The sequence below is a fragment of the Sciurus carolinensis genome, chromosome 10 (genome assembly GCF_902686445.1).
Source record: "Sciurus carolinensis chromosome 10, mSciCar1.2, whole genome shotgun sequence".
Lineage (NCBI taxonomy): Eukaryota > Metazoa > Chordata > Mammalia > Rodentia > Sciuridae > Sciurus > Sciurus carolinensis.
The window spans coordinates 55088939-55116147 of NC_062222.1; the positions used below are offsets into that span (position 1 = coordinate 55088939).

Genomic DNA, 27209 nt, shown 5'->3' on the forward strand with positions numbered 1-27209 from the left:
CTGGGGAAATAGTATCTAGGAAGCCTCTTCAATTAAGTCATTGTAATTTCTCCCCACCCCTATCATTAAGAGATGCATTCCAATAAAACATTATTGCTGTGCATTTTAAATATATATAAATATTTTTCAGATATTTGGGCTGTCTAGTTCAGTTATTAGCTAATAATAACTGAGCTATTTACTCCAAAGAAAATTTTGAACATTTAGAACCTATTGTCTCAGGAAATTTTTAAAACCATCTTTAAATTTCTAAATATATTTTCCACAGAAAATTATCATATAGTGCCAAAAACATTTTAAAGTTTAAATATGGAATATACTAGAGTAAAAATAGCAAAATACAAGTAGAAACACAATTTCATAGAAGAAAGGAATAATATGAGATTTATAAAGAATATTGAAGTTCTCATTCAGGAATGGTTCTTTAAATGGATGACTGTATTTTGAAAATTAAAATATGCCATTAGTAACAGTTAGTGGAGTTATTTCATTTTTAAATTACATTGTTTACAATATTATATTCTTTATACCTATTTAAAATTGGCATTGGGTAGAATGTTAAAGAATATGCTTTTGGAGCTACCTGAGTAAAAATTTTATTGGCTACAGTTTTTCAAGTTGTTCTGTCATAGCCAACTCAGTTAGCCAGAGTTTATAGTGCTCTCCTTAAAGCCATGACTCAGGAGCCTGATGATGTAAGAAAATATAAAGTACTCATCACAACTCATAGCCAAGGAAAGAACTGAATGTCCAAATAACTTCTGCAAAGTATTCATTTGTTGGATATAGAAGCCCAAGTGTCTTTTTTAAAAATATTTTTTTAGTTGTCAATGGACCTTTATTTTATTAATGTATATGTGGTGCTGAGGATGGAACCCAGTGCCTCACACATACTAGGCAAGCGCTCTACCACTGAGCCACAACCCCAGCCCCACAAGGTATCTTACTGTTGAACTAGGTCAAGAATGACCTTCCTCTCTGACAGGAAGCTAAGACATAGGGATCATAGTACATGGTTTGCCTCAAATCTGTGACAAACCCTTTCCCAAACAGGACTGTCTGTGCATTCATAATTTTCATTGTCATCTGTAGAAAGGTCCAGAGTTCAGTTTTTTAAATTTCTTAAATGCACCTGAAGTCACATTATGTCCTTTTATTAAACTTTCTTCTTCAAGGATATTGATTTTGAATAGAAACCAAATCCATATTTGTCTTCAGTGTAACATAACAAAAGATAATTTCTTATCTCAATACCTTGTGGTTCATTCCATCAGTAGCCCCTATTCAAATTCAGTATTTGCTCTATTTGATGAAGAAGAAAATCTGAAGATATTTTTAAACTCAAGCTTACTAATAATGACCATGATAAAATTTTACTTTTCAGTAAGAGTGTCCTGCTGAAATGAATTTTAACTCTTAATGAATTTGGAGAAGTAGTGAGTAGTAAATTTTTTTTCTTAGAATTTAGATTAAAAATTTAAAGAAATTTGAAGTCTACCAGCAAATGCAGACTTCAAAATATATCTCTCCTCTGAAAAAGTATGAAATATTAGCATAAGCACATGTTTTTATATAACATTTTATTTAAATATACATGCTGTAGATACAATTGAACTAGTTGAAAATACTTTAAAGAGTTGAGCATGGTGATGTCCACCTGTAAACCCAGCAGCTCAAAAGCCTAAAACAGGAGAATCACAAGTGAGGCAATTTAGAGAGACCCTAAGAAGCTTAGTGAGACCCTCTCTCAAAATAAATATAAAGGGAGAAAGGCCAGAGATGTGACTCAGTGCCCCTGGGTTCGATCCTCAATATCAAAAAAAAAAAAAAAATTAAGGAAAGAAGAAGCCTACATAATAGCAAAAGATTTGAGGCCTATATAATAATGAAAGCAAAAATTTTAATAGTCTTTTCATTAAAAAGAAACTAAATTAAACTAAATTTAAAAGCAGCATTGTATATTTTAATAATAAGAAATATAAGAATAACAAGAAATATAAGAATAATATAATAAGATAATATAAGATAATAATATAATAATAAGAAATATAAGAATAATAAGAAAAATACCCTGGTGCAGTGTTGCACACCTGTAATCCCAGCAGCTTGGGAGGCTGAGGCAGGAGGATCATGAGTTCAAAGCCAGCCTCAGCAAAAGCAAGGCACTAAGCAGCTCAGTGAGACCCTGTCTCTAAATAAATACAAAATAGTGCTGGGGATGTCACTCAGTGGTCAAGTGCCCTGATACCAAATAAATAAATAAATAAGAAGAAAAATATTCCTATTTCATAAGATATTTGAGAATAAAATTTCCATGTATATGGTCAGTTTCATTCTTTACAATTGTAAAGATGTATTGAAACTAGTTAGACTCATTTGTATTGGACTTATAAAACAAAACGCTCCAGTTCAGTTCTCAGCAGGAGCCTGCAGAAGAGGGTGGTGAGAGGATGACTGCAGAGAGAAACTCTGTCATGCCTCCATCACCAAGCTTGTGCATCATCCCTCTCACTTGAAAGAAGGAATGAACATTGAGACCTCTTTGCCCAAAGCTCCCCTCCCCCCATACCTCAAAACCAAGTCTATTCCAATTATATTTTCATATTTCCACATTTTGTTACAAAATGTTTCATACATACGGGTAAGTTGGAAAAACTTTATAGTCAGTAGCAAGGTAATGTACAACTAACACTTGACTATATTTGCTTGGTCATATATCTCTCTACCCATCCATCAATCCAACTATTTTTGTTTTGGTAGCTGACAAAAATTTTTTGAATACACTGTACATATGCCAATGTCTGAATTTCTTTATTTTCCTGTACAATTTTGCTAAAGCCTTTACAAGTTAGTCTCAGGCCATTTTTTTATTTCCCTTTCATCAAACACTAACCCTATGTACCTAAACTTCACTTACACCAGACTTCTCAACCATTGTTTGAACATATATGGGTTTTTGTTGCCTCCATGTGTTTAAAAATTCTCTCTGGGGAGTGCTCCTTCTCCCTACTTTTGATGTTTATGTTTCAATAAGATCCTTCAGGATCTCTTGACCATCACCATTTCTGTGAGAGTTCTTTTGTACACCTGCTTCCTGTGGCATACCGTTCAATGTTTAACAGCCCATCCTCCCAGGGGAAAATGGCCTGGTTTATAGCATTTGCTGATTTCCATGATATAAATTCTCCTCCAGGCTGCTTTCAAGCTCTCCACATGAAGTTGGGGACATGGAGTTTAGAAGAGCTGCACTCAGTGTTCTGTTGCCTGCTGACTTCTGTCAGGTCCAAGGCATTGCTGCCCCTTCCTCTGGAGCATTTGTCCCTGTCTATTATCGTCCTTCCCATGATCTCCTAAAGCATAGTCCATGCCTTATTCATATTTCTGTTGCTAGCCATGCCCACTATATGCTATCAAATCCATACGAATGCTTGAGGAATGAATGAATGATTGATTTGGATAAGAAGTTGTGTTCAACATAGCACTTTCTTCACACTCCTAGTTCAGTTTAAACTAAGGAATTTATAGTAGTAGTTCCACAGCGGTAAATGTGAGCAGGGTGACAGAACCAGCATCGGTAATATGTGGCAGATACCCGTGTTGTAGGAGTCTCTCTCACCAGAGCACCTGGCCTGTCCTCTCTGCAGTGTTCTTTCCTCTTTCCTTCAGAGGCTGAAACCCACCCTGTGGGGATGCAGCACTCACTCAGCAGGGCAGTTGGCACAAAAACCTTTAAAACTTCAGGATTAGCCAGCAAGGTGCAGCGTTAAGGCCAGGAAGGACACATTGTTAAAAGCAAACTCTTGGTCTATATATTAGCCTCCCCCACTTTAAGGAAAATAGAGTGTGCAGGGTTACTTAGATTCTGGAAATAGTAGCATCATGCCCCAGGCATAAAAGAGGATCAGAACTTAAAAGTTGAAAGGAGAAGCTAAAACAAAAAAACAAAACCAAAAAAAAAAAAAAAAAGTGATAATTGTATGAATGAAAACACAAAATGAAATTTTTCTTAAAAATTATTCTTTTCTTAGCATATGAAATATGGCCTTTGGGTTTTTGAACTTCCAAGTTACAATTAGAGATTATATTCTTTTCATTGAAAAAATAGTTACCACAGTTTTTCTGTCAAAGGTATTTTATGTGTTGTCAGTACTTAATAGACTAAATTTTAATTTGGGCTATGGTGTTACATCTCCACAACTTAACCAGAGCAGTACCAAGAATGTTTAATATGACATTCTGTTTACATGTTGATGGTCATAAAATTCCAAAAACATGTTCTTCTTTTTGGTCTTTCAATTGTATTATGGGCTGTAAGCACTTGCCATGATGTCTGGAAAATATACACACACACACAAAAAAAAAAACAGGAATAGCAATACTAAGTATGCCAGGACATTTATATCTGAACTCCATTCTATCCTGCTACATTTACTCCTTTAAATTCAATTATGTATTAATCTGCATATTTTACTTGGATATGTTACATTTTTGTGAAGCTGAAAGCTTATAGAAGGAGTTTAATTTAGATTTGGATTATTTAGAAAATATTGAAGGTGATCCCCAGGATAAAACATTAAGAGACTAATCTTAATGACTCTTCTTATAATCCATGGTAAGATTAATTGAGCTTTTGAGTGCCTATATTCTAATTTTATAAAACAGATAATAGAACATCTAACTTGAGTTATTGGGAAGTATTAAAGAACTTTTTTTCATTAAGAAAAGTGTTATAATATGCTGTTATTCACCATTTTTTTGTGGGGAGAACACAACTATGTATAGATAATAAAATATCTATTATATACTTTTCATTTGAACTGAAATTATAAGCAAGAGTATACTGGCTCTGTCAGAATGCTCAATTTGCACTTAAAATTTAGTATTTATTTGATCATTATTCTGAGCATCAGCTCTCCCTGAGCTGGGAAGCAGAATTCTCTACATTTACCTTCTTTTCAACGTAGATTCTTACTTTTCATTGCTCTATGGTTTCTTTAAGTCCCTCATTGGAAAATTTTCTGTGAGATCCTTCTTCACATATATTTTTCATTTATTTAAATTTGTTTTTCCCTTCTCATTTCACTTAAATGTATGCAATTTTATTTCCAGAAACTTTAACTATTCCTTGCTGCTTTTCTGGTTGTATTTCTAAATATAGTCACACTTTTTGGAATTCCCTCACATTTTCCATTTCTCATGTCTGTTGGATTGATTTCACAATCTGGCCATAGTGCTTTTTTTAAAAAATAGCCAAGATCTCTTCCCTTGCTTAGCATGTCACAACCTCTAAGTTGGTTGGGTCAGCAGGGATGGGAAATACTAAAGAAAGAATAGTAATAGCACAATTTTAGACTGAGAACAGCATTGAGCTGAATAACTAAAAAAATTTCATAGCAAGATGACCATAAGGAAACTGTATGCATCTCTTTTTTTTTAAAAAAACACCTATTTATTACAAGTTGCTTCATCATTAATTGTTTAATATCTAGGTACAATGAATTCAACCTCTTAGATGATGTCTAGGGCAAAATTTATTGTTTAATAAATCTTAATTACAAATCATAGATAACAAATGTTGTTCAAGTCTCATCATAAGGTTTAAAGTAAAAATCTTATACACACCATCAGTAGATAATGGATCAGTGAGCTCATAGTAAATGAGAAGCCCTGGTTCTTGATTAGCATAGGGACTGAATAGGAGAATTGCTCTCTCTCACTTGAATTTAAATTTGTTCCAACTAGTTGCAGGCAAAATAGCTGGCAAGAGTGAGTGCCATCCATTGGATATGTTGGGAGGTAGGAGGTAGCTGCCTTGTGTTAGCATCACCTTCAGAAATTAACCTACCAAGGCAAAAAAAGTGGCGCATTCTGTTTCTACTTTCTTGGAGTGGGGACGATAGCAGAGGCCTTTTCTCTAACCATTTAAAAATTGTATGTGTTGTTGCAAGTTTTCTTTCTTGTATAAATGTTAGCATGGTGATTAATTGTTTGGCTCTTATTAAAGATTGAAAATGTTTCCAAAGTGCAAAAAAAAAAAAAAAAAAAAAAAAACCTCCATAAGAAATAGCAGAAATCTTTACTTCAAAAGAGGTCAGAAAATCTGTTCTTCTCTTGGACTGAAAGACCAAAAGATATACCAGTGTTCAACTGTAGACTTCAGTCTCAGCAAATTTTGTGATTAAACTGTTTATCCAGATTAGGAACATCCTGATACTGTTTGAAAAGAATGTTTCACTATGTATCTGTTAGAGGCAGTAGAAAGAAAGGCTATTTGCTTATATTAACACATTCTATAAAGTCCCATATAAAGTATTTGAAGGATTTCTTATTCTTTTCTACCTTGTTTTATAGTCTTAAGAGAGGTATTTTGTTTCTTACTCCAAACATATTTTGATAACTTAAGAAACATATAAAATGTCTTCATTAAGGTTTATACCCAAAGGATTTAAAATTAGCATACTACAGTAACACAATCACATTAATGTTTATAGCAGCTCAATTCACAATAACTAGATTGTGGAACCAGCCTAGATGCCCTTCAACAGATGAATGGATAAAAAAAAAACTGTGGTATATATACACAATGGAATATAATTCAACCATAAAGAATAATAATATATGGCATTTGCAAATAAATGGATGAACTTGGAGAATATCATGCTAAGTGAAATAAGCCAATCCCAAAAAACCAAAGGCTGAATGTTTTCCCTGATAAGTGGAGAATGATATATAATGGGGGTCGGGGTGTGGAGAGTGAGAGAAGATTGGGGGAACTTTAGATTATGTAGAAGGAAATAAGAGGGAGGGGGTATGAAAATGGTAGAATGAGACAGACATCATTACCCTATGTACATGTATGATTACATGAATGGTATGAATCTACATCATGCACAACCATAGAAATGATATGATGTACCCCCATTTGTGTACAATGAGTCAAAATGCAGTCTGTAAAAAATAAAAATAAATAAAAAAATAATAAACACAATGCACATCCTCACTTTGAAAAAAAGATCATATAGTATATTACGAAAACATGGTTAAAAAAAGAAAGCGCTTTTAATAACAATACCCTACATAGATTAGATAGATATATTAGATAGATATGTATCTATAGATAGATAGATAATTTGGAAAATGGAATAAGTTGGAAAACTTACCTGCACCCACCCATGTGTGACTTTTTAACATAGGTAGTGCCTCTGTCTCTCAGCTAAATTCAATTCAGCTTTCCACTTTTTCCTCTAGAGCTCTTGAACCAGCCAGAAGATGAAAGAGTATCAAGTGCTAAAACAAATGTTTTATGACCAGTAAATACTGTAAACAATCTTCCAAGGAGCATAGGGAATTCAGAGCCATTCTAGTTTGATCACCTCGAGGGAGAGTTAAAAAAACAAAACAAAACAAATTTTAAAAAAAACAAAAAACAAAAACAAAAAAAAAAACAGTCTCCTAAAGTAGCTTTCCCAGCAGGAGACTGGAATGAGTGGCAGATGCTGGGGACTCAACTCTTCCTTGCCACTGCAGGTAGAAGGGAACCAGAAGAAAAGGATGGGAACCTACCCTTATCTTCTCAAGATATTTTTTCAGTTAGCTTCTTGTTTTGTTTTGTTTTTAGATATGCATGACAATAGTGTATACTTTAACTTATTATACATACATGGAGTGCAACTCATTCCACTTAGGATCCCATTCTTGTGATTGTACATGATGTGGAATTACACTGATGCTATATTCATATCTAAGCATAGGAAAGTTATGTCCCATTCGTTCTACTGTCGTTTCTGTTCCCATTTCCCCTCCCTTCCCTTCATTCCTCTTTTTCTAACCCACTCAACTTCTGTACTTTGCCTCCCTACCCTCTCTTGTTATGGGTTGGCATCACATATCAGAGAAAACGTTCAGCCTTTGGTTTTTGTGACTGTCTTATTTCACTTAGCATGATATTCCCCAGTTCCATCCAATTAATGGAAAATGCCATAATTTCATTCTTCTTCATGGTTGAGTAGCATTCCATGGTGTATATGTACCACTTTTTATTTATCCATTCATCTGTTGAAGGGCACCTAGATTGGCTCCATAGCTTGGCTATTGTGAATTGAACTGCTGTCTCTTTACCCACCCCAGACCCTTTGTATTTCTCAAAAGTTACTCTTTGGTATTTGGGGGGACTCCTCAAGAATCACATCCTGGTGTAAATGGCCAAAAGCAAAGATTTTCAAATTTAACTTAAAGATGAATTCTCTTAAGGGAAAACAAAACAAAACTGATTTTGCTTACTATAGTCTGTTACATACATAGATTTACAAAATAAATGCATTTAGATCAATGTCATTGACTACTGAACTCTGTTTTAAAATATAGGAGCAACAGCTGCAGCCCGGAAGGAGGTGATAAGGAACAAGATCCGAGCAATAGGCAAAATGGCCAGAGTGTTCTCGGTTCTCAGGTGGGGTCATCTTTCCTCTGTTTCTGTTTTGAATTTTATTATGTGTCACTTAATAACTATTTTAACATTTTAATCTGGTAATTTAAACATTTTACTAATAAATATTTGCTTTTCTTTATTTTGCTCCTTTTAAATGGTAGTGTTGGTTCCTCACTGCTTTAGTTGCATTGCAATCTGATAAATTATTTCTCTGAAGAAATTGTCTGTTATTCAATTGCATCACATTTTATCCCTCTATTTGCTACAGGATTTTAAAACATTTATTTCACAATAGGTTGGTCATCTTGTGAAACAGGGAAAGTTATTATAATCCCTTTCATTTTTCATTCTGGCTTTGTGGTGAAAGATGAATTTATCCAAGAGCGTTTCACTAGATTTCTAGGAAATGAGCATCAGCCACAAAGTTGTTCATGTGAACCCATATTATTCTCATTGATTATTAAAAGGGAAAAAAGTTATTTAATGTCTTAACTCCTATATGCTAGTTTGTTTGTTTAAAGTAGATCATGAATCATGCTGTTATTATTAAGCATGGACTTTGAAAACAAGTATTTTCTTGAATGGAATTCACTACACTTAAATTTATTCCTAGATGATGTACGGTAACTATATTTCTTTTAAAAAGATTACTGTAAAATGTGTGTTTACTGTGAGTATTGTCAATTCACATTTCTGCACATTAACAAGGAAACATAGAAATACTTTGGGAAATACTACATCTATATACTTTCATGTTCTAATTTTTGTCAAAATTTTCCCATAATTCTTATAAAAAAGCTATGCTGACTCTTTTAGTTTCTCCTCTTGCCATTTTTCTCTTAACTGTATGGCTTAATGCTGAAAGTAGGAAGCTTCAGAAAGGATTAAAAGCATTACCATCTTTTCTCAAACACACCCCAAAACAGGACAGCAATAACTCAACAGCCAGTGTAATCATGAAAAGCCTGTTCACGCTGAGAACAGAGCATTCTTGCTCCGTTTAGAGCTTAAAGAATGCGACCACTGCTGCTGTAATCTCTTCATATCTAACTAAACAGACTCATTCATTCAGGCAACAAATAAATATAATAAAATGTAAAACAATGATTATGAACCATAGAGAAAAAATAAAGTGATATGGGGTATAGCAAGTGGGAGTACAAAGTAAAGTGATATAGGGGGATAGCAAGTGTATTTTAGTGTGTGGCCAACAAGGAACTCTCTTGAGGAGAGGCCTTGGAGCAGGTGTGGGTGACCTTCATGAAGTAACAGGTTAAAGCAGTTCAGGGCAAAGGGAACAGCAAGTGCAGAGACTCTTAAGTGGAACATGCCAGGAGTTTTGAGGACCAGCAAGAAGGCTTGGGCTTGAACAGCTAGCTATATGGAGAACAGAAGGTCAAATGGGACCTTATCATAAATACTTGCTCACCTGTAGTGCCTTAGGTTTTCCAATAAATGCTCTGACTTCTTTCTCTATCTGAAGTTTTTAGGAGAGGAAATGAAAATGGCTCCATCATTTCCATGTGAAACTGCATTTAGGAAAATGGAAGAAGCCTCATTTAATATAAAAAATCATTTTTATGTGAGTTTCTCATGTCCATGATGGTGGTAGAAGCAATGCTGTAGAATCATATAGATCTTAAAATTGGAAGATCCCTCCAGTCCCCTGAATATAATACAGGATATATTATAGGATATAATTATTCCTAGTTAAGTAATGGACTGTTCGAACCCTATGGTGATCAATGACTTAAGATTACAAATGTTATTAGGAAGTAATAAGGTGCCTGTTACTGCTTTCCTATTAAAAAAAAAAAGTGTTTGTAGTGATATGCAGAGAGATCGTATCCAGAAAAACAAAAAGTAAACTGAACTTAGTAATAATTGAGCATTAAAAGTGAATGATTTTGAGTTAGGCAGTCAAAGTTGGAATGGCAGACATGTAGGTTAATATAAGACTATGAAGTACTCGCTAAATATGTGAACAGATGCTCTGCTGTGGCGTCGGACGGGAGGGAGCCTTTCTGTTTCCTAAATGGAATGTTCATGAAGCGGTTGACCTTGGAGGAGGACTGAGAAGGAGAGGCTGGGTTCCAGTGGGTGGGATTCCTGTGGTAAAGGCACTCCTGGAGGAGGAAAGGCATCAGGAGCTCAGGCGTATGTGCTCAGAGCAGGGTCAGTGGCATCCTTTTGTACAGTGCTTGCTAAATGCCAGGTGCCGTGCCCCAAGTTAGGAACATTTAACGGCAGTCCACAAAGCAAGATTACAAGATTGAGGTGACCTCCCTTCAGGGAGGAAATTAAGAAAGGCTAAGTAACATGTCATATGAGCAGAGTCTTACTCAAAAGGGAACTATGTGGTTTAGTGTGATTACAAGTAATACTAGCAGTATAATGATGAATTCTAAGTAGGTAAAAGAGCCAGGTTACCAGACATGGAGATGAGTGAGGAATCTTGTGAAAAGTGAGTCTGAAAATGCATGAACGTTCAAATTCTTACAGGCCTTAGAAACCATGGTAACGTGTGTGATTTCCCTGTGTATAGGCAATGAGGAGTCCTGGAATGGTTTTCCCGGGATGAGAGGCATGCTGTAACTCATGCTTAGATATGTATGTAATGGCAGTGTGAAGGTTGGCTAGCAAGATGATGTATTGAAGCAAGAAACGCTTTTAGGAAGCTACTGAAATAATCCAAGCAAAAAGTTAGAGGAGGTTATGGGAGGAGGGATGCAAAAGAAGGGACAAACATAAAGGAATTTGGAAAGTTAGATTTTATAAGCCTAGAACATGATGAATGAACATGGATAGTAGTCTGGATTGGTCAGGTATAGTTACTATACACATACCTCATGTTTCAGAAATTTGCACCATTATAGGGGAACCAGAAAACTCTTTAAGCAGCCTTTGCAGATAAGGTATAGACAAGTTGCCTATCTATTTGTCTGCCTGTCTGTTTGTCTGCACATAACATATCTGTTTCAAATTGAATACTATGAGGAAGCAGCAAGGAGAGAAGGTAATTGCTCTGTCAGGTATGGAATCAGAGAAACCAGTCATGGAAGAGCACTGCCTCATTATTTGTGGGACTATCCACAGAGCATTAGTGAGAGACTGGTTGTTGGCTATCAGCATTAGTGGTAGCATTTGATGGAGCTGACTCCATATTGTAGATGGATCCTAGCTTTTGTACTGGTACAGAACGTACAAGTTCACTTTTCTGGATCTGTGAGTTTTCTAATATCCTTTTAGACATCTCTTTACTGTTAAAATTAGAGCAGATTCTGGTGTTTGTACAAGAACCTTTACCTAAAGAGTGATAAGAGAAAATATTCCAAGGAAATTCTATAGAGCTACTAGTCTTTGTGATTGATAGAATGCTGCTATAGAAGAAAGGACAAGTATTTAAATATCTAACAGGTATTTGATGGGAGAACAGCAGTGAGTTGGATTTTGGGAACATTCATGCAGAGGCAGTTAGAAATTCTGCCCTGGAGCTTCAGAGAGAATCGGGCGGTTGGGAGGCGGGGTTAGAAATACAGATGGAGGATTGAACGAGAGGAGAAAAAACTACATGGGTATACAGGAATGGTCCTGCTGAAGGGGAGAATGAAAGGCAGGAGCAAGAGACAAATCCTCAGACCAGTATTTTCCAGTAGAAATGTAAGACAAGCCACATGTTTCATCTTAAATATTCTAGAAGCCACAGTGAAAGGGGTACAAAGTATTTAACACAAAGATTCAGAATTTAGTCATTTCAACACATAACCAGCATTACACTTATTAAAGAACTATTTTCCATGCCTGTTATTTTTTTTCACTGAGTCTTTGGAACTTATGTGTAGTTTACACTTACAGCACATCTGAACTCGCACTAGCCATGTTTCTAGGGGTTAAGAGCTACGTGTGCCTGGGGCTCAGCCAACGGACTGAGAAGGAGGTAACAGACAAGAAATGTGTTATAAAACCTGGGTACAAGGAGCCTTTTCAGAGGAGAACATGGGCATCAGTGGCTATGCTGCAGAGAGAGCAGTAAAAATAAGAATGCAGCAAAGATGATTGGAATTCAGAAATGACGAAGCCTCCGAAAGCTGAGGCGTGGCTTCCTGTGAGGCAGGAATGGGAGTCACAACTGAGGCAGGTGAGGAAGGTAGTTGAATGTCAAAGGCAAAGTGGGGGAGAAAGGAAGGAAGGAAAATGACCACCTTCTGCACCGGGGCTTTCACAGGAAGTATAACATTTAATCCTTGAACAAGTCCTATAATTACGGGTATGGTTTGATAGATAAAGAAACTGAAACCCAGAATAGTTAAACAACATCCTGACCTCATAGGACAGGATTTTAACCCGGGGGTGTCTGAGCCCAAAGGTATGATTTAAAAAAAAAAAAAATCTATTTTTGGCCCAAAAAGTCAGATTTTTGAAGAAAAAAATTTACTCCAGACTAAAGAAAATTTTTGTAGGTAAGAAGCTAGGAATTCACACAGTTTTATCTTCTCTGAGCAATGTAATGTAGGTTTTTATTGTTGGAGCTGTCCTGTTTTTAATTTGAGATTTGATACCAAGGTTATATGAATAGGAATAATAACCAGTCATGAGGTTAAGGTCTTATTCTGAATATGGATGTAAAGGAAAATGTAAAAATGTGTTCATTTCTGTGTAAGTACTCCTTAATTTTTTGAAATCCACTTAGCATTCAGGATGTTTCTTCTTTGTGTGGCCTCCAGTGGTTTGATTGCAGAGACCTGCAAATGTTGAAATACCTACATGAAAGTACACAATGATTGATTGACTGGCTCAACCGTAATACTTTTAAAAGAGACAGAGGGAGTGAGCCACACAGACACCCTGGGGCACATGCCAAGCACATGCAGTGCACTGACCTGGGTGTTTGAGGGACCCTAAGAGAAGTGGACAAGGTAGGAAATGCAGTCGGGGAGATGAATGAGAAGGGGAGAATGTGTGTAGATGCCAGGTTTTTTTAAAGGATCTGGTGGAACCTGCTAATGTTATACCTTTCAGCCTTTCTCAGAGAAGCCATTAGAGGTTTTGAGTAGAGGAGTGAGAGGATCTGGCTTTGGTATTAAGACTTCATGGGGCTGCTGTACTGGAGTAGCTATGGGAGGAGGGGCAGGCATGTGACAAGGGTAGACCAGGAAGACCATTGGGAGGCTGCTGTAACCAGGCAAGAGACATTGGAGGTGAGCAAGAGACACTGTCACAGAAGACCACGTGGGTGATGCCATTTGTCCAAAATGTCCAGAGTAAATTGACCTGCAGAAAGTAGACTAGGAGTTACACAGGGCTAAAGGAAATGACAGCTAATGGATACATGGCCTCTTTTGTGGGTGATGAAATGTTCTAAAATTGATAATGGTGGTGTGTACTACTCTGTGAATAAGTAAAAAACTATTAAATGAATCATATACTGCAGTAGGTGAACTGTATGCTACATCAATTATAACTCAATAAAGCTGTTTACAAAAGAGATGAAAGAGTAAGTTTATGAGGGGTGCTAAAATATTGGAAATATTTTAAAGGAAGAACCATCAGGATTTATTGGTAGAATAGCTGAGGTATTTGGATGAAAAAAGTTGCAGGGTGATCCTTTAAGTTCAAATAACTAAAAGATGAAATTTCCAATTTCTGAGTTGGCTACTGAAATAGAAGTAGCAGACTTGGGGAGGAGTTTGAAATTTCTTTTTTGGTCATATTAGAAATCTTTGTAAAAATGTTGAGTAGCTATATATATTAAACATCATAAATATATATGCATATTTATGTATTATAAACTTTTTCTGCTTATGTAGGATGTGGAAAGATATGAGGTTATTTCTTTTTCGTGGTAATGTAATCATAAAATCTGTGAGTAAATCAAAGTGATTAGTAGTGTTAAATGATGAAATAAATATAATTAAAGTACTGATGTACTTATAATTATTTTGAAACAGTTGTCCTAGTGAATAATAAGATAATTTTATATTTATATTTGCAAAATCAGTGGAAAAGTAGTTAAAAAAGAAAAACTAAGAAGTGTTGCCATTTACTTTGTTGTCTAGTTGCTATTCTTTTGTTTTCTTCATGGAATGTCAAAATTCCTTAGTGATATACTGAAGTAATTCTTGACTCTCTAATCCATAGTTCATTTTTTTTAAATCTCTCACATATTCTGTTTTTTCCTTCCAATTCAAAACAGTTATTCTTACTGTTGCCAAGCCATGGCTGAAAAATTTCCACCTGCACTCTCCACAACTCCCTTTGAACATGTTTACTATTATCCTGGGAGATGCACAACAAACACTTTGCATTGTGATGCCTGATGACAAAGTCAGAATTATTTTCTGTATCTTCAGTAGTCAGAAGAGGTTATACTTCCACAATTGTACCCTGTAGTTTTATCATTTGTAGAGCTTTACCTCAAAAATATGGTGTATTTTGAGTGAACAAATGAACAAACAAAAACGCCCATAGGGCCCATCTAAGGGTCAATGTGGGTTCTCACCTGCACTCTTTTCCTTCCAGCTGTTTCTTCTTTACAAGAGAACATACAAATTAACGCCTCCTCTTTGTTTGTGCCTTCCAGAGAAGAGAGTGAGAGTGTGCTGACACTGAAAGGCTTGACCCCCACCGGCATGCTCCCCAGCGGAGTGCTTTCTGGAGGGAAGCAAACCCTGCAAAGCGGTAAGCAGGCCAGTGGTATGACCTTGAGTCTGGAGCATCACAGCCAGCCGTGCCACCAGAGCCCTGATTTACTCACTCATTTAAGTTCTGTTTTGGTCTTCAGTTCTTCTTGGCTGGAAGAAGGGCTGAAACCCCACATCAGTTTGATCAGTCATGCCCACTATCATAGCACCCCCACTGACTGCAGTGCAGCCCTTACACCCCTTGCCTGTTCCTTAATGTACATAGGAATCCACATTTGCAGGCTGAGCCATATGCAGGCTCATTCAGTTTGCCCACATGCACAACAGGTTTGACCACTAGGAGCCAATCAATTGCTGAAAGTAAGTTTTTACTTACATTTTAAATAAATATCTGATTATCTTTTTTTTTTTGGGTGCTGGGGATCGAACCCAGGGCCTTGTGCTTACAATGCAAGCACTCTACCGACCGAGCTATCTCCCCAGCCCCTGGTTATCTTTTTGATTGATGAAATAAACACATGCACACACAAATAGACATCTATAACTAGATTGTATTGGACAATCTAAGAAGAATATAGAAAGGTTAATTTCATTATCCATTTAAATAGAAATTAGAAGTGTTATGTGTCTTTGATTTATCTTTCCAAAATAAAAAGACACTGAGTAGAACCACATTTTATTTTTGAAAGAAATTATAACATTTCCTTTAAGAGAAAGATTCTATATGAAAATCATAGCTTTTTAGACCAGTGTTGTACAACAGAAATTTTGTGATGATTGAAATTTCTTCATCTGTACAAAAGTCACGGGTAACCTATAACTACTGAGCACTTGACATACAGCTAGCACAATTGAAAAACTATTTTTAAATCATATCTAACTTTCATTAAATTTAATTTAAATATCTACATATGGCTAGTGGTAACCATGTTAGCATGGTGCTATGTACTCTTTTAATGTTAGATTATGAATTTTAATTAGTATTATTGTTACTTTAGAATAAAATTTTAACAATGTGGAAATATTGGTATTAGATTTGACTTTCACAGAAAAAAGTTAAAACAAAAATACATTGTAAAATATTAAAATAATTTCAGCCTCACATTTTCCTGTGTCTTTCCCTGAATCTTGCTCATATTTTCTTTTCCATTCCTGTCCTTCATCTTAGAAGATTCAGGTATATTTATAGTTACATTATTTAGACAATGCTACATGAAGACTAATGATCAACTTCATGAATATGGTATTGCTAAATGATCACATCCTAGCAGCATCACAGTAGTTTATTACCAGGTGAATTTATTCCAAAATCACTCTGAATTTCCACAGAAATTTTAAAAATTTTCAATGAGGATAGGAAAATGCAAAGTACTAAAGTAAATTCTAGAAATTATTTATTTTAGCAGCTTTATAAAAACACAAAAGTTTTCCCACCAAAGCTCACTAAAACTTTAGCATAGATAAATCACTTAAGTGAACAAAATGCACCTCTACCTAATTGATTGAAATCTACAGTTTCTGGTAAGCACATTTTAAGACACACCAAGTGTATTATCAGAAACTATGGGCCTCATTTGCTTAGAAGAATGCATTTGATAGCGGGCAGTACATATTTCTAATACGTCAGTGCTGGTTTGGTTCCAGATTTTTTGTTTTCATTTTTAAGCTTAAGTTACTTAAGTTCTTACTATTCCTTGTTTCTTTTCCACCTGCATTTTTAACTTCAGTTATTGTGTTTTCATTTCTTTTCTTTTCTTTTAAACCCATTGGTTTGTGTTATTCTGTGTTGAACTCACATACACACACTACCCAGATAGGCAAAAGACATGTGGGTTGGAAACCCATTTGTTCCTAGATTTTGAAAACTTAGTATGTATTGTAAACCACATACACTAATAAAACTTCAAAACCCATCGTCTGACACCCTTCTATTTGTCTAAAAGGGGTCTTTCTCAGTGCTTTGCTCTTCAGCTCTTCTCCTTGGCAACCATCCTCTATTTTTGCCATAAGGAATCTAGAATGCACCAGAAGGAAGTTAGAGTGCAGATTTGGCAGTTGCTCCAGTTGTAAAATCTTAAATTATAAGAAAAATGCAAATTAAAGTCAAGGGGTAAAACTTTAATATTAAACAGTTTGGGGTTACAGAGAAGTTTTGCATTTTAGCATTTAATTAGGGAAATGTCAACTAGCCTTAATAATTCAGAAAGACTCATATTCCTGTGAAAGTACAGACCTTATCATAAAAATTGCTCATAAAACAATGGACTATAAAAGTTCTGACTCTGAAATATGCTGTTTCAGTGTATTTTTAAGACATCTCCTATATGAGGTTGCAATATGTAGGCTGCCTCTTCTTTCCAATGCAGATAGAAAGAATTCTTGCTGCTGCTGCCGTGTTACCACTTGGTTTTTAACACTTCAGGAGTTTCATTTCCAAAATTGATATTCCAATATGGAAAAGAAAACTGATTTTCAATTGTTCTGCCTGGCAAAAGTCCTAACTATCATTCCTTCCTTTCTCCTTCACCCGCTTGCCATTCCCCACCCACAAATGTTTGTATTTAAAGAATCACATGCATCGTGAACATAAACACATTGATTTTATCTTCCTTTAAATTTGCATCCCCTGCCTTGGCATGGCAGTAGGAAACAGTGCCATTTAATATTAAATAGTATGAATTATCTCACTGATATCATGGCTCTGCTTCAAGTTCTACCATTTTGTCTTGTCTTTTTAAGCAGTGAATCAGCAAGTAAAGCAAAGGTTTTTATAGTGTTCTGTGAGACAGAAACACATTTTAGATTACATAAGCCCTTATCAATTCAACCCAAGTGAAAGAAAACTTTTCTGAGTGTTTTCATAAAGGGTTACATTATTTTGTCATTGAATTACTGAGCAAAAACCAAAGCAGTTCACTCAGATAGATGTAGCCAATTCTTAAACTTATCATTTTTTGGTGGTGTTTTTTCCTTTCTTTTTAGCATTTCTGTTTTGTTGTCTGTGCCAGAATCCAGCATTTACAGGATCATTAGTTCTCTTAGCTCCTTTGATGGTCACTGATTTGTTCTTAGAGTTAAAAAAAAATCCTCTGCTCATTTTTCTCATTCATTTTGCACCCCCTTTCTTCTCTTCAGCTACTGTTGAGGCTATTGAGGCTGATGAAGGTAAATTGGCCAGTCCCCTTTCTGTTGTACCTGCAACAGATAAGGGCTCTGCTGGGTGTATTCATTTTTTTGCTGTAGCTTGTACAGAGTGTGTGGGTGTTGGGCTAACAGTTGTGGCTCAGTATTAACCAAAATGTTCTTGCTTTAAAGGGGAAAATGTCCTTCTATGGTTTGTTTGTTTGTTTTTTCCCTTAAAGCTATGTTTGACTTCTGTATACAATGAACCTAGTATAATCACAGAAAACAAAAGGAATATATATCTCAAATGATGTGGGGTGGGGGTTATGGCAGCTGTTTTGACAAATGACACATGAAACAGTATTCTTTGAGCTGAACCATGTCCCTCCCTCAAATCGCTTTCAGGCAGCACTGAAAAGGAGAAAATAAAGATAGTTTATTAATTTCCAGTCTTTTAGAAGTTTTTAGCCAAAAAAAAAAATTCAAGTTCATTTGAATAGTGCTTTATTATAGTTCAGTATTACTTTATGTCTCTAAAAATATTCCAACAAGAGACAGATGTGTATGAGATAAAAGGTTCATTTAGCCTTATCAATTTTAACCTACTGGTATTTTAGGACAATTAAGACCAGCAAAATATTATAAGGTGTCTAAATGCACTTAGTGGCTGTGGAAGTGGCCATTAACAAGAATAGTGAGTATCAAGCGATCACTTCATTCATTAACTTTCACTGAGTGTCTGCTTTGTGCCAGGCACCGTGCTAGGAGCTGCAGGGGAAATCAAGAATTGTAGCATTTCCAACTATGTCCTAGCCCTGCTAAAGGACAGTAGAGTTGACCCCTATTTAACTGTTTTTGATGAAATCTTTTTAAAATATATGGTTATGAGACAACTGTATATCAAAATAGTTTTTAATATTATATATGCCATATCCTCTGAAAATTTTATAAAGTATAATTTGAAGTTCCCCTTTAAAACAAAATTCTTCAGTTGTATTTTGTTCTTGCAAGATAACTTCTTATTTTTCCCAAAATTATGTGCATATGGTCCTTTGGTATGATGTGAAATGTGCCACTTTAGACTTACGATTTGTACGTGATTTGGATATGGTAGGGGAAATGACAGCACTGTAAGAGAAAATACAACTGCTTCCTAAATAGCAGTGAACAAACTGCTATTTATGTGGGAATTCTCTATTCCTCTTGGCAAATTCTAATCTGCAGTGTGCATTCTCGTTGATAGTCTGGCTGTTTTCTGTGGTTTCTGTGACTCTGTGTTGTGTTAAGTATACTACCAATGTAAATTGCTAATACCCATTGCCTGACCAGCAACTACAGCAGAGCACATTCTTCCATCCAGGATAGACAAAAATGATTAGAAACGGAGCCCCATCCCAGAAACATCCGCTGTTCTAGCTAGATTTTTACTTCTACGCTCCCACCTTATTGGCTTTTAAAACCTAGAGATTCCACTTTTGCCATTTAAATTAATAAAATCGCTTGATAAATTATAATGACAAATATTTTATTCTTTTTAATTATGATGAAATCATATTTAAAGTAGTTAGAAAAAGAGTAGGATACTACTTTGTGCTGTTATTTTGTCCCTCAAAATAATTGAGTTTTCAGGGTGGGTGCTCACTAAACAGCTCTATTATTTCACAATTTATTACTGAATTACAGAAGAATTAAGAAGCTTTGCTTTGGGCCTTGGTCTCTCCCCATTTCCCCATCTACTTCCTCTCACGGTTGACTAATCACCATTATGCTAACCTTTAAAATACAGAGGGGGAATAATCTATTTCTCATCATTATTGTAATGAGCTTTGTATATCTTTCTTTTAAGAATCCCATCCATACTGATGAAAGGTACTGCACACTCATGTAGGAGTGACTGGCAGCGTTTCAGCTGGAAACTGCTTTTCTTTTTTTCCTAAATAAGGTGGGGAGGATAAAGGTACTCTGAAATGGTCCTTAATCCGCCTTGGAGACGCAGCCTTCTTCAGCACTGGTGATTGGCCCTTAAGTACCTGGCTTGCACTTCACAGGGAGTAAAGCAAACTGATGTCATTGGTTCCACATTTGTGTATTTTATTTTCAGCTCACTGGTTGATGCAGCCATGGAAGAAAATCATTAAGTTTCTTATACAAATGCTTGACCTGTTATCTTTGTAGCACACTGAGGGTCACTAGAAAACCAATCAGATATCACTGTGCCCACTTTGAGAACTCTTATGTTTTAATTGCTAATAGGATCTAAACCAGTCCAATTCATTTTTGCTAAAAAGTGTAAAAAAGAGGGTTTTCCCCCATTTTCTTATTTAACCACCACTTATGTCTACGTTGATCTACTAAGAATGAGCTTTTCTTTGGACACCAGATGAACATCAGTTTGGCCTGTTCACTGCTGAAGGGCAGACAATGCCTCTCTACTTAGTGACCTGATATGGATTTTTCTGGGTTTCTCTTACCTTGTGACCCACTCTATATGCTTCCAAAATTGAGTGCGGAAACAAGAGTTTATAAGTTCTTCTGTTTTTCATGACACCATTGAGTTGCTTGAGTTCCTTGTGCAATTCTGAGATAGCATGGAAATGCCCGAGTTGATTCCTTTTCTGGCTCCTTTGACCGTCTGGTGTAAGTCCATTGTTGGACTTTGAGGTATAGAAAACACAGTAATTTCACTGAATTTGCCATCACAAGCACAGTGGGAGAGTAACAGTGGGGACATGCTGTGTCTCTCTAAGTCAGGGCCTTATGGGTAACCATGCTAACGATGTGACCAGTTGATGCTGGTTCCAGAGGCCTGTCCCTAGAAGCAACTTTCCTCTTAACCCACTTTGGATTTCTTTGATCTAAACTTTCATGAAGACAAGAGAAATGCATATATCTTAATAACTTCAAGAGGACATTTTGGTTGGCAAGAGACATTGGCTGTTTTCAAACCTTTGGTTATCTCCAAGTATGGTAAGGAGTCTGTTGTGTTGTGTTCAGGTCCCGTCACGTTGGTCTCCACTAAAGGATTCCCACTCACCGCGAAGTCTCTAACATCACCTGATGCAACAGCTGTGCCCTTTGTTTGTCTCTGGCTAACCCTATTTCTCTTTTTTAATGATTTTCTGTGTAGCTATCAAAGGATTTTCACCACAACATAAGATCACTAGCTTCGAGGAGGCCAAGGGCTTAGACCGAATTAACGAGAGGATGCCGCCTCGCAGAGATGCCATGCCCTCTGACGCCAACCTTAACTCCATCAACAAAGCTCTCGCCTCAGAGACTAACGGCACGGACAGCAATGGCAGTAATAGCAGCAATATTCAGTGACCACTTCCTGTTCACTTTTTTTTTTTTTTTTTTTTTTGAGCTGCAGGGGATGAGGGGGATTGCTGCATATCAGCAGTTGGATGTTCTTGCCTCTGATGGTAGCTTATTTGCTCTGGGGGCCAGGAATTGGATTCAGTTTACACTATCATTAAAAAGAGGGAGAGAGATAAACTATATTTTGGTGAGGGTGGTGATTAAACACCTCTTTTGGGTATGCCTTTTAAAAATGCTTATAGGGAAAAATTTTAAAAGGAAGCTAATGCTAGTATATACTGCAATGTTAGGGGAATGAACATGTTTTCCTACTGCATTGGGGACTTCTAGATAGGTTAATGAAAGGCCTTTTATTCTGTTACTGGACATGAAAACTTTGTCTAATTTCTTACTCTATTGTACGTTTACAGTTGCAGCACTAAAAATGGATGACATCAAACATTTTTAACAAAAATGATGTACAAACTAAATAAGGACTATTTATTGATAATGTTTTGCTACTCTTGTCACAATGGCTATAAACTGAATTAGGCAGTCTTAGAAAAAAAAAACAGAAAAAAGAAAAAAAAAAGAATGTTGCAAATTTGTTAAAAATGCCAAAAAGGACAGTTTAATTTTGTACAGATTATGCTTACCTCAGGTTTCTTTAGTGTGCTTGAATGCCCTTCTTTCCATATAACACTTATCTTATTAATTTGGCAATGAATATCTTTTCTTTAAGTTTAAAAAAAACTGGAATAATTACACCTATCTTTTTTTGCTGTTTATATTTAGGGGTTTTGTTGATAAATCAAGTCTTGGTTGTGGCTTGCTGAATTAAATATTTATGAGTGGTGCATTTTTAAGTATAGTGAACAAGACACCATATTAAGTACAGTGATAAAGCATCTATATTCTGTAAAAAAAAAAATCTGCCTATGCATGTTTTTTAAGAAAAAAAAAAATGGCTGTATCGGCCTGTATGGGACTGTAATGCGCTTAGTGGTCTGATATATACTGGAAATGTATGTATACTGGCGTACTTTATATTCTCTAAAATGCTTAATGCCTTTGAAATTTTGTAATCAAAAAGCTTTGAAAAAAATCTAAAGGGGAGAGTATTCTTAAAAGTTTTTAACATAAGCTTGTCAGTGCACATATAGATGGTTAGCATGTTTAGCAAACCTTGTGAAATTTAAATAAGTTTGTAGTTACATGTGAAACTCTAATGCATGGTAACTGTTAACGTCATAACGGTTTAGTTATTTCGTTCTGTTCTGTCATGTGCCACAAAATATGTACTTTTTTCACTTTTTTTCCCTTTGTATATCAGTTACGGGTTACAACTGGTTCATTCTGAAAACAACAACAACAACAAAAGTCCATTCATATTTTTTAACAATTGTATAAGTGCCCAAGTAATTCACTACAGCCTAAAGCCTGGCCTTTGTAATTTGATTTCTGAAATGTTGGCAATCAAAGCATGCACTTGTAACATGAAAAAGAAAAAGCATTTTATATTACTACTCAATAAAATGTGCATGAACTTAAAGAACTCTCACCCTTTCACTGAGTCTGCTAAAGGGATTTATGTGCACAGCCACCAGGGCGTCTTCCAGGTGCTGGGCCACCATCACCGGGCGCAGAGTTACCTGGGACAGGCTGCTTTCTAAGGGCCTCGTGACCTGAGGTGTGGTGCCTACTTCTGCTGTAAGAATCTTGGTGGATTTGTGTCTCAAATCAGATGAGAGAATTCTGTTTAATGAGCAAATGCCATCTTCTGGCTCCCTTGAATGTGGGAACCAGTCAAAAAGCCAGAGCATTCCTTTTTAATTGAAAAAATTACATCCATTTGTTATCAGGTTGTTTCAGTTGTATCAGCTGCCCTGTCTACCAAGGCAGAAGGAACTAGGCTACTAAGTGCGTTTTCATCACAAGGGAGAGTTGCATTTGTATTGATATGAAACTTGTATTCCTTCCTGCGCTTCAACTAATATCAAATCACCTGAAGATTTAAGACACACCAAATATCAGTTTGTTTCTAACATTGTTCATGTTCAGTGCACTTTGTTTTATGTAATAAAGTATGCCTGTTATATGAAATAATAAGAATATGGCAATTAGTAATACAGTGTACCAAAACAAATATGTTCCAGATATATTCTCTGACAAAGACAATCTTATCTTTATTCTACTGAATTCAAACAGTTTTCCTGTGGATATTTTCCCCTCCTTAAAAAAAAAAAAATGATATCCAAGAAAAATATTTAGATGCAACTTACTAGAATGATGTGAAAGAAATGATAATTCTGGTACCAAGGAATTTATTTTCTTTCTTTTGGTTGCAGAGAAAATATCCTGACAAAAAGAAAAAAAAAATCTTTTTTTTTTTTTGGATTCCTTTCTTTTACAAATTGTGCTAAGGCAACTATGGCATAGAAATAAACATTTGACATTAAAATAAGCAGTTGATGTGAGTATTGCTTGGTCTTTCTGATAGTGGTTAGGAAAGTAATACTGTATATTCTTGATTAAGAATTTGGTCTATCAAAGAAATCAGTACAGAACTGAAGTTATTTCTTCAAAAACAACAGTACTTCCACAGTACTTCCAGATCTCAGTGATTTGGGTCTGGGGATATAGTTCAGTTGGGCGGGAGATATAACTCAGTTCCTAGGGTGCTTGCCTGTCAAGCACAAGGCCCTGGATTCAATCCCCAGCACTGCAAAAAAATTTTAAAAATTAAAAAATTAAAAAAAAAAAATACAGATCTCAGTGATTAGGTCTATCTCACTTAACTTTGGGAAAAACAAATTCTGGAGTTCTTTATGCCAGGGAACCTTTGGCTGCACACACACTCTCTCGCCTCACAATCAGCTTCCAGCCCCCTGTCCTTTACCCATCCCCTGGGTGACTTTCCTCTTATAAGATTTCCAACTCACTGCTAAATTTTCTTCTAATCTCTCCAGGATTAAGATCTTACTGACACTGGGTAAACCAATTTTATTTGCAGTAGGGCAGGGGGAGGCAACTCTAAAGTACCCTGTACTTATATATTTTTTAAACATAAAAGAAAAAAATGTCTGGAGAGACTCTACTTGTGCAGTGAGAACTGAGTGGAATTTCTCTGCTTCTCTACTATGGCATGGTCAGGGTAGACAACAAAACAGAAAGTCTTCCATGGCATCATCCCTGAACATGGTGCCATGGTGATGCCAAAGCCCTCACAACCATTTTGTCCCAATATATTTGCTTTTCTGCTGCTCTTGCCATATCAATGTGAAATAAAACTTAGTTTGCATCCATTTTTTTGTGCAGAAACCAGGACCCTCAACATGAACTCTACACCACAATTGGGACAGTGTGTGTGGTCTTACTTAAGTGTCTCACACTTTTACTTGACTGTTTCATGTCTCTCACTGGATCCTCCTAGCAGAGACTTTTTGTCTGCCTGAGTATCAACATTTCCCCAAGACTGGAAGCCCTTGAATGGAATAAATGTGAGATCCCCTAACATTTCCCTTGTTGTGTGACTGTCCACTCTATTCATTCCATGAACGTCAAGCTTCTCAATGTTCCTCTCACTCACTGTTCTAGATTCTTATTTACACACACACACACACACACACACACACACACATCTGGCAATCTTGACGGCCTGTCGGTTTTCATGATAATGTTAAATGTCAGCATTCCACCCAGCAGTGAGTCAGTGTCTGGCTTAACACTGAGCAGCCATTTCCTCTGTTTCATGGATATTCTTTTTGGATATATTATACTGCAGTGTTTAACCAGAAAAGCCCCTTTAATGTTAAATTCATTTTTTTCAGCCAAAAAATGCATGCATAGTAAAGAGAGGCAAAAAGTAAGGAAAGAAATACACCCATTTCTGGTGCCTGCATTTTCAAGAGGCACCAGAATGCCATGTGGGAGAATTAGAGACCCAGCAGGAGAAAGAGTCTGTCTTAAGGAAAAACTGAAGACACTTAAAAAGGTGAACAGCAGGTGTTCTGACAGCTCTGAAATTGAGTGGTTACTCCAAAAGACATTCTCTGAATCCGAAAAATGTCTACTTCTGAGGTAGAAGTGACTAAGAACAGTGTGAGTGCCTTGCCTGTATAGGGAGAGTTAAAACCAGGGCCAATTCAAGTTAGTGCCACAAATACCTCCTAACAGATACTGCATAGAAAGAACCATATACTAGGCATGGTAGAGGGAACTGTCTTCAAAGAGATTGAGTTAGATCATATCAAAATTACCCTTCAACAGTAAGATTCTAAATATCCATTCAATTACTCAGTTTTTGGAAGGACAAAACTTTGATTTGCAAACTGTTCCCTGGATGCTTGTGTTCATAGGAATCCAACCATGGGCTGAGCTCTGTGTATCAGTTAAAGTAGCTCTTTTGTGGATTTTCCATATTGTCTATGTAAGATATCAACTGAGAAGTTTCCACTAGAACAGCAAAGCTTTAAATTGACCATTATGAACTATTAACTTAGAACAAAGTTGAATTAAACTCCAACCCTAAGACACTCTTGTCAAATTACACAGGTTGAGTATCTCTTATCCAAATGCTTAGAACCAGAAGTGTTTCAGATTTGGAAACAGTTACATAAAATTTATCGCAGAGTATCCCCTATTTGAAAATCTGAAACGTTCCAAAATCCAAAAATACTGAGTCTTAAAAACACTTAAGAAAGTCTCCTATTTTGTATTTTTAAGATGGATGCTCAACCTGTATTTTCAAAATATTTCATAGCATTAAAAGTTCCTCATTACCCTATGTACATGTATGATTACACGAATGGTATGAATCTACATCGAGTACAACCATAGAAATGAAATGATGTACCCCATTTGTGTACAATGAATCAAAATGCAGTCTGTAAAAAATTTAAAAATTAATAATAATAAATTTATATCAAATGCCGGTGACATCTAGGTTTCGTCAAAATAGGTCCAGTTTATAGGAATATGTCAACATTTTCAGATGACATGTGAGGACATTCACCATCTGACACTTGCTTTTTGAATGTATATTGAGCACAACTTACCTTAAAAAATGTACATATCTATAATATATGTGAATATATACTATATGTTTGTTTATAATTTATATATAATATATATTATATATATAATATGTATTACAGACGGAAAGTATAAGTCATTGTCAGCTACTAAAATCTTAGTAAGATAATTTGTCACCATTCTGACAGTGCTGGTCAAATGCTAATAAATATAGGTCTGTTCATCTAGAGAGCAGACTGCTGAGCTTGGGGAGAAGGGATGGGAGTACTGGAGCTCAGGAAGGACCGACTGGGTGCCTTAATCATGTAGCTGTGCTAGGCAGGAGCCCAGGAGAGAACACAGCACAATGAAATTTAAGACACAATCTTAAATCTTGCAACATGCAATAGCAGTGAAAACAAAGCAATGTTTGTGCCACACATGCTCACTTCTGTGGGACGTACTGTACACCGATTCTGATCTGGAATTAGACCTGAATTGGAATTTTTCTAGCTCTCTACTTACCAGATTCCTGTTTGACCTTGAGGAGTTTAATAAGCTTTTTAAATACTTATTTTCTCCTTGATAAGAGATGGCTATAAGAGTAGTCAATTCATAAACTTTGCATGGCAATTAAAGGAAACAATGTAAATGAAGTGCTCGGCATGACACCTGGCACAAAATAAGCACTCAATAAACTTTGGTTA

The 27209-nt window shown here is 36.0% G+C and overlaps 1 protein-coding gene across 2 annotated transcripts in view; it reads left to right on the forward strand.

Annotated features, from left to right (window-relative positions):
* Positions 1-23809, forward strand: part of Ppp3ca (protein phosphatase 3 catalytic subunit alpha) — a 315713-nt gene extending 291904 nt beyond the window's left edge. The window contains exons 11-14 of one of the 2 annotated variants that reach the window (XM_047565696.1): positions 8365-8449; positions 15009-15106; positions 18205-18234; positions 21320-23809. In XM_047565696.1, the coding sequence (XP_047421652.1) occupies positions 8365-8449; positions 15009-15106; positions 18205-18234; positions 21320-21516 (410 nt within the window). In that variant the 3' untranslated portion in view covers positions 21517-23809. The remainder of the gene's footprint in view (positions 1-8364; positions 8450-15008; positions 15107-18204; positions 18235-21319) is intronic. The other variant, XM_047565697.1, reaches the window with a different exon arrangement.
* Positions 23810-27209: the final 3400 nt, after the last annotated feature.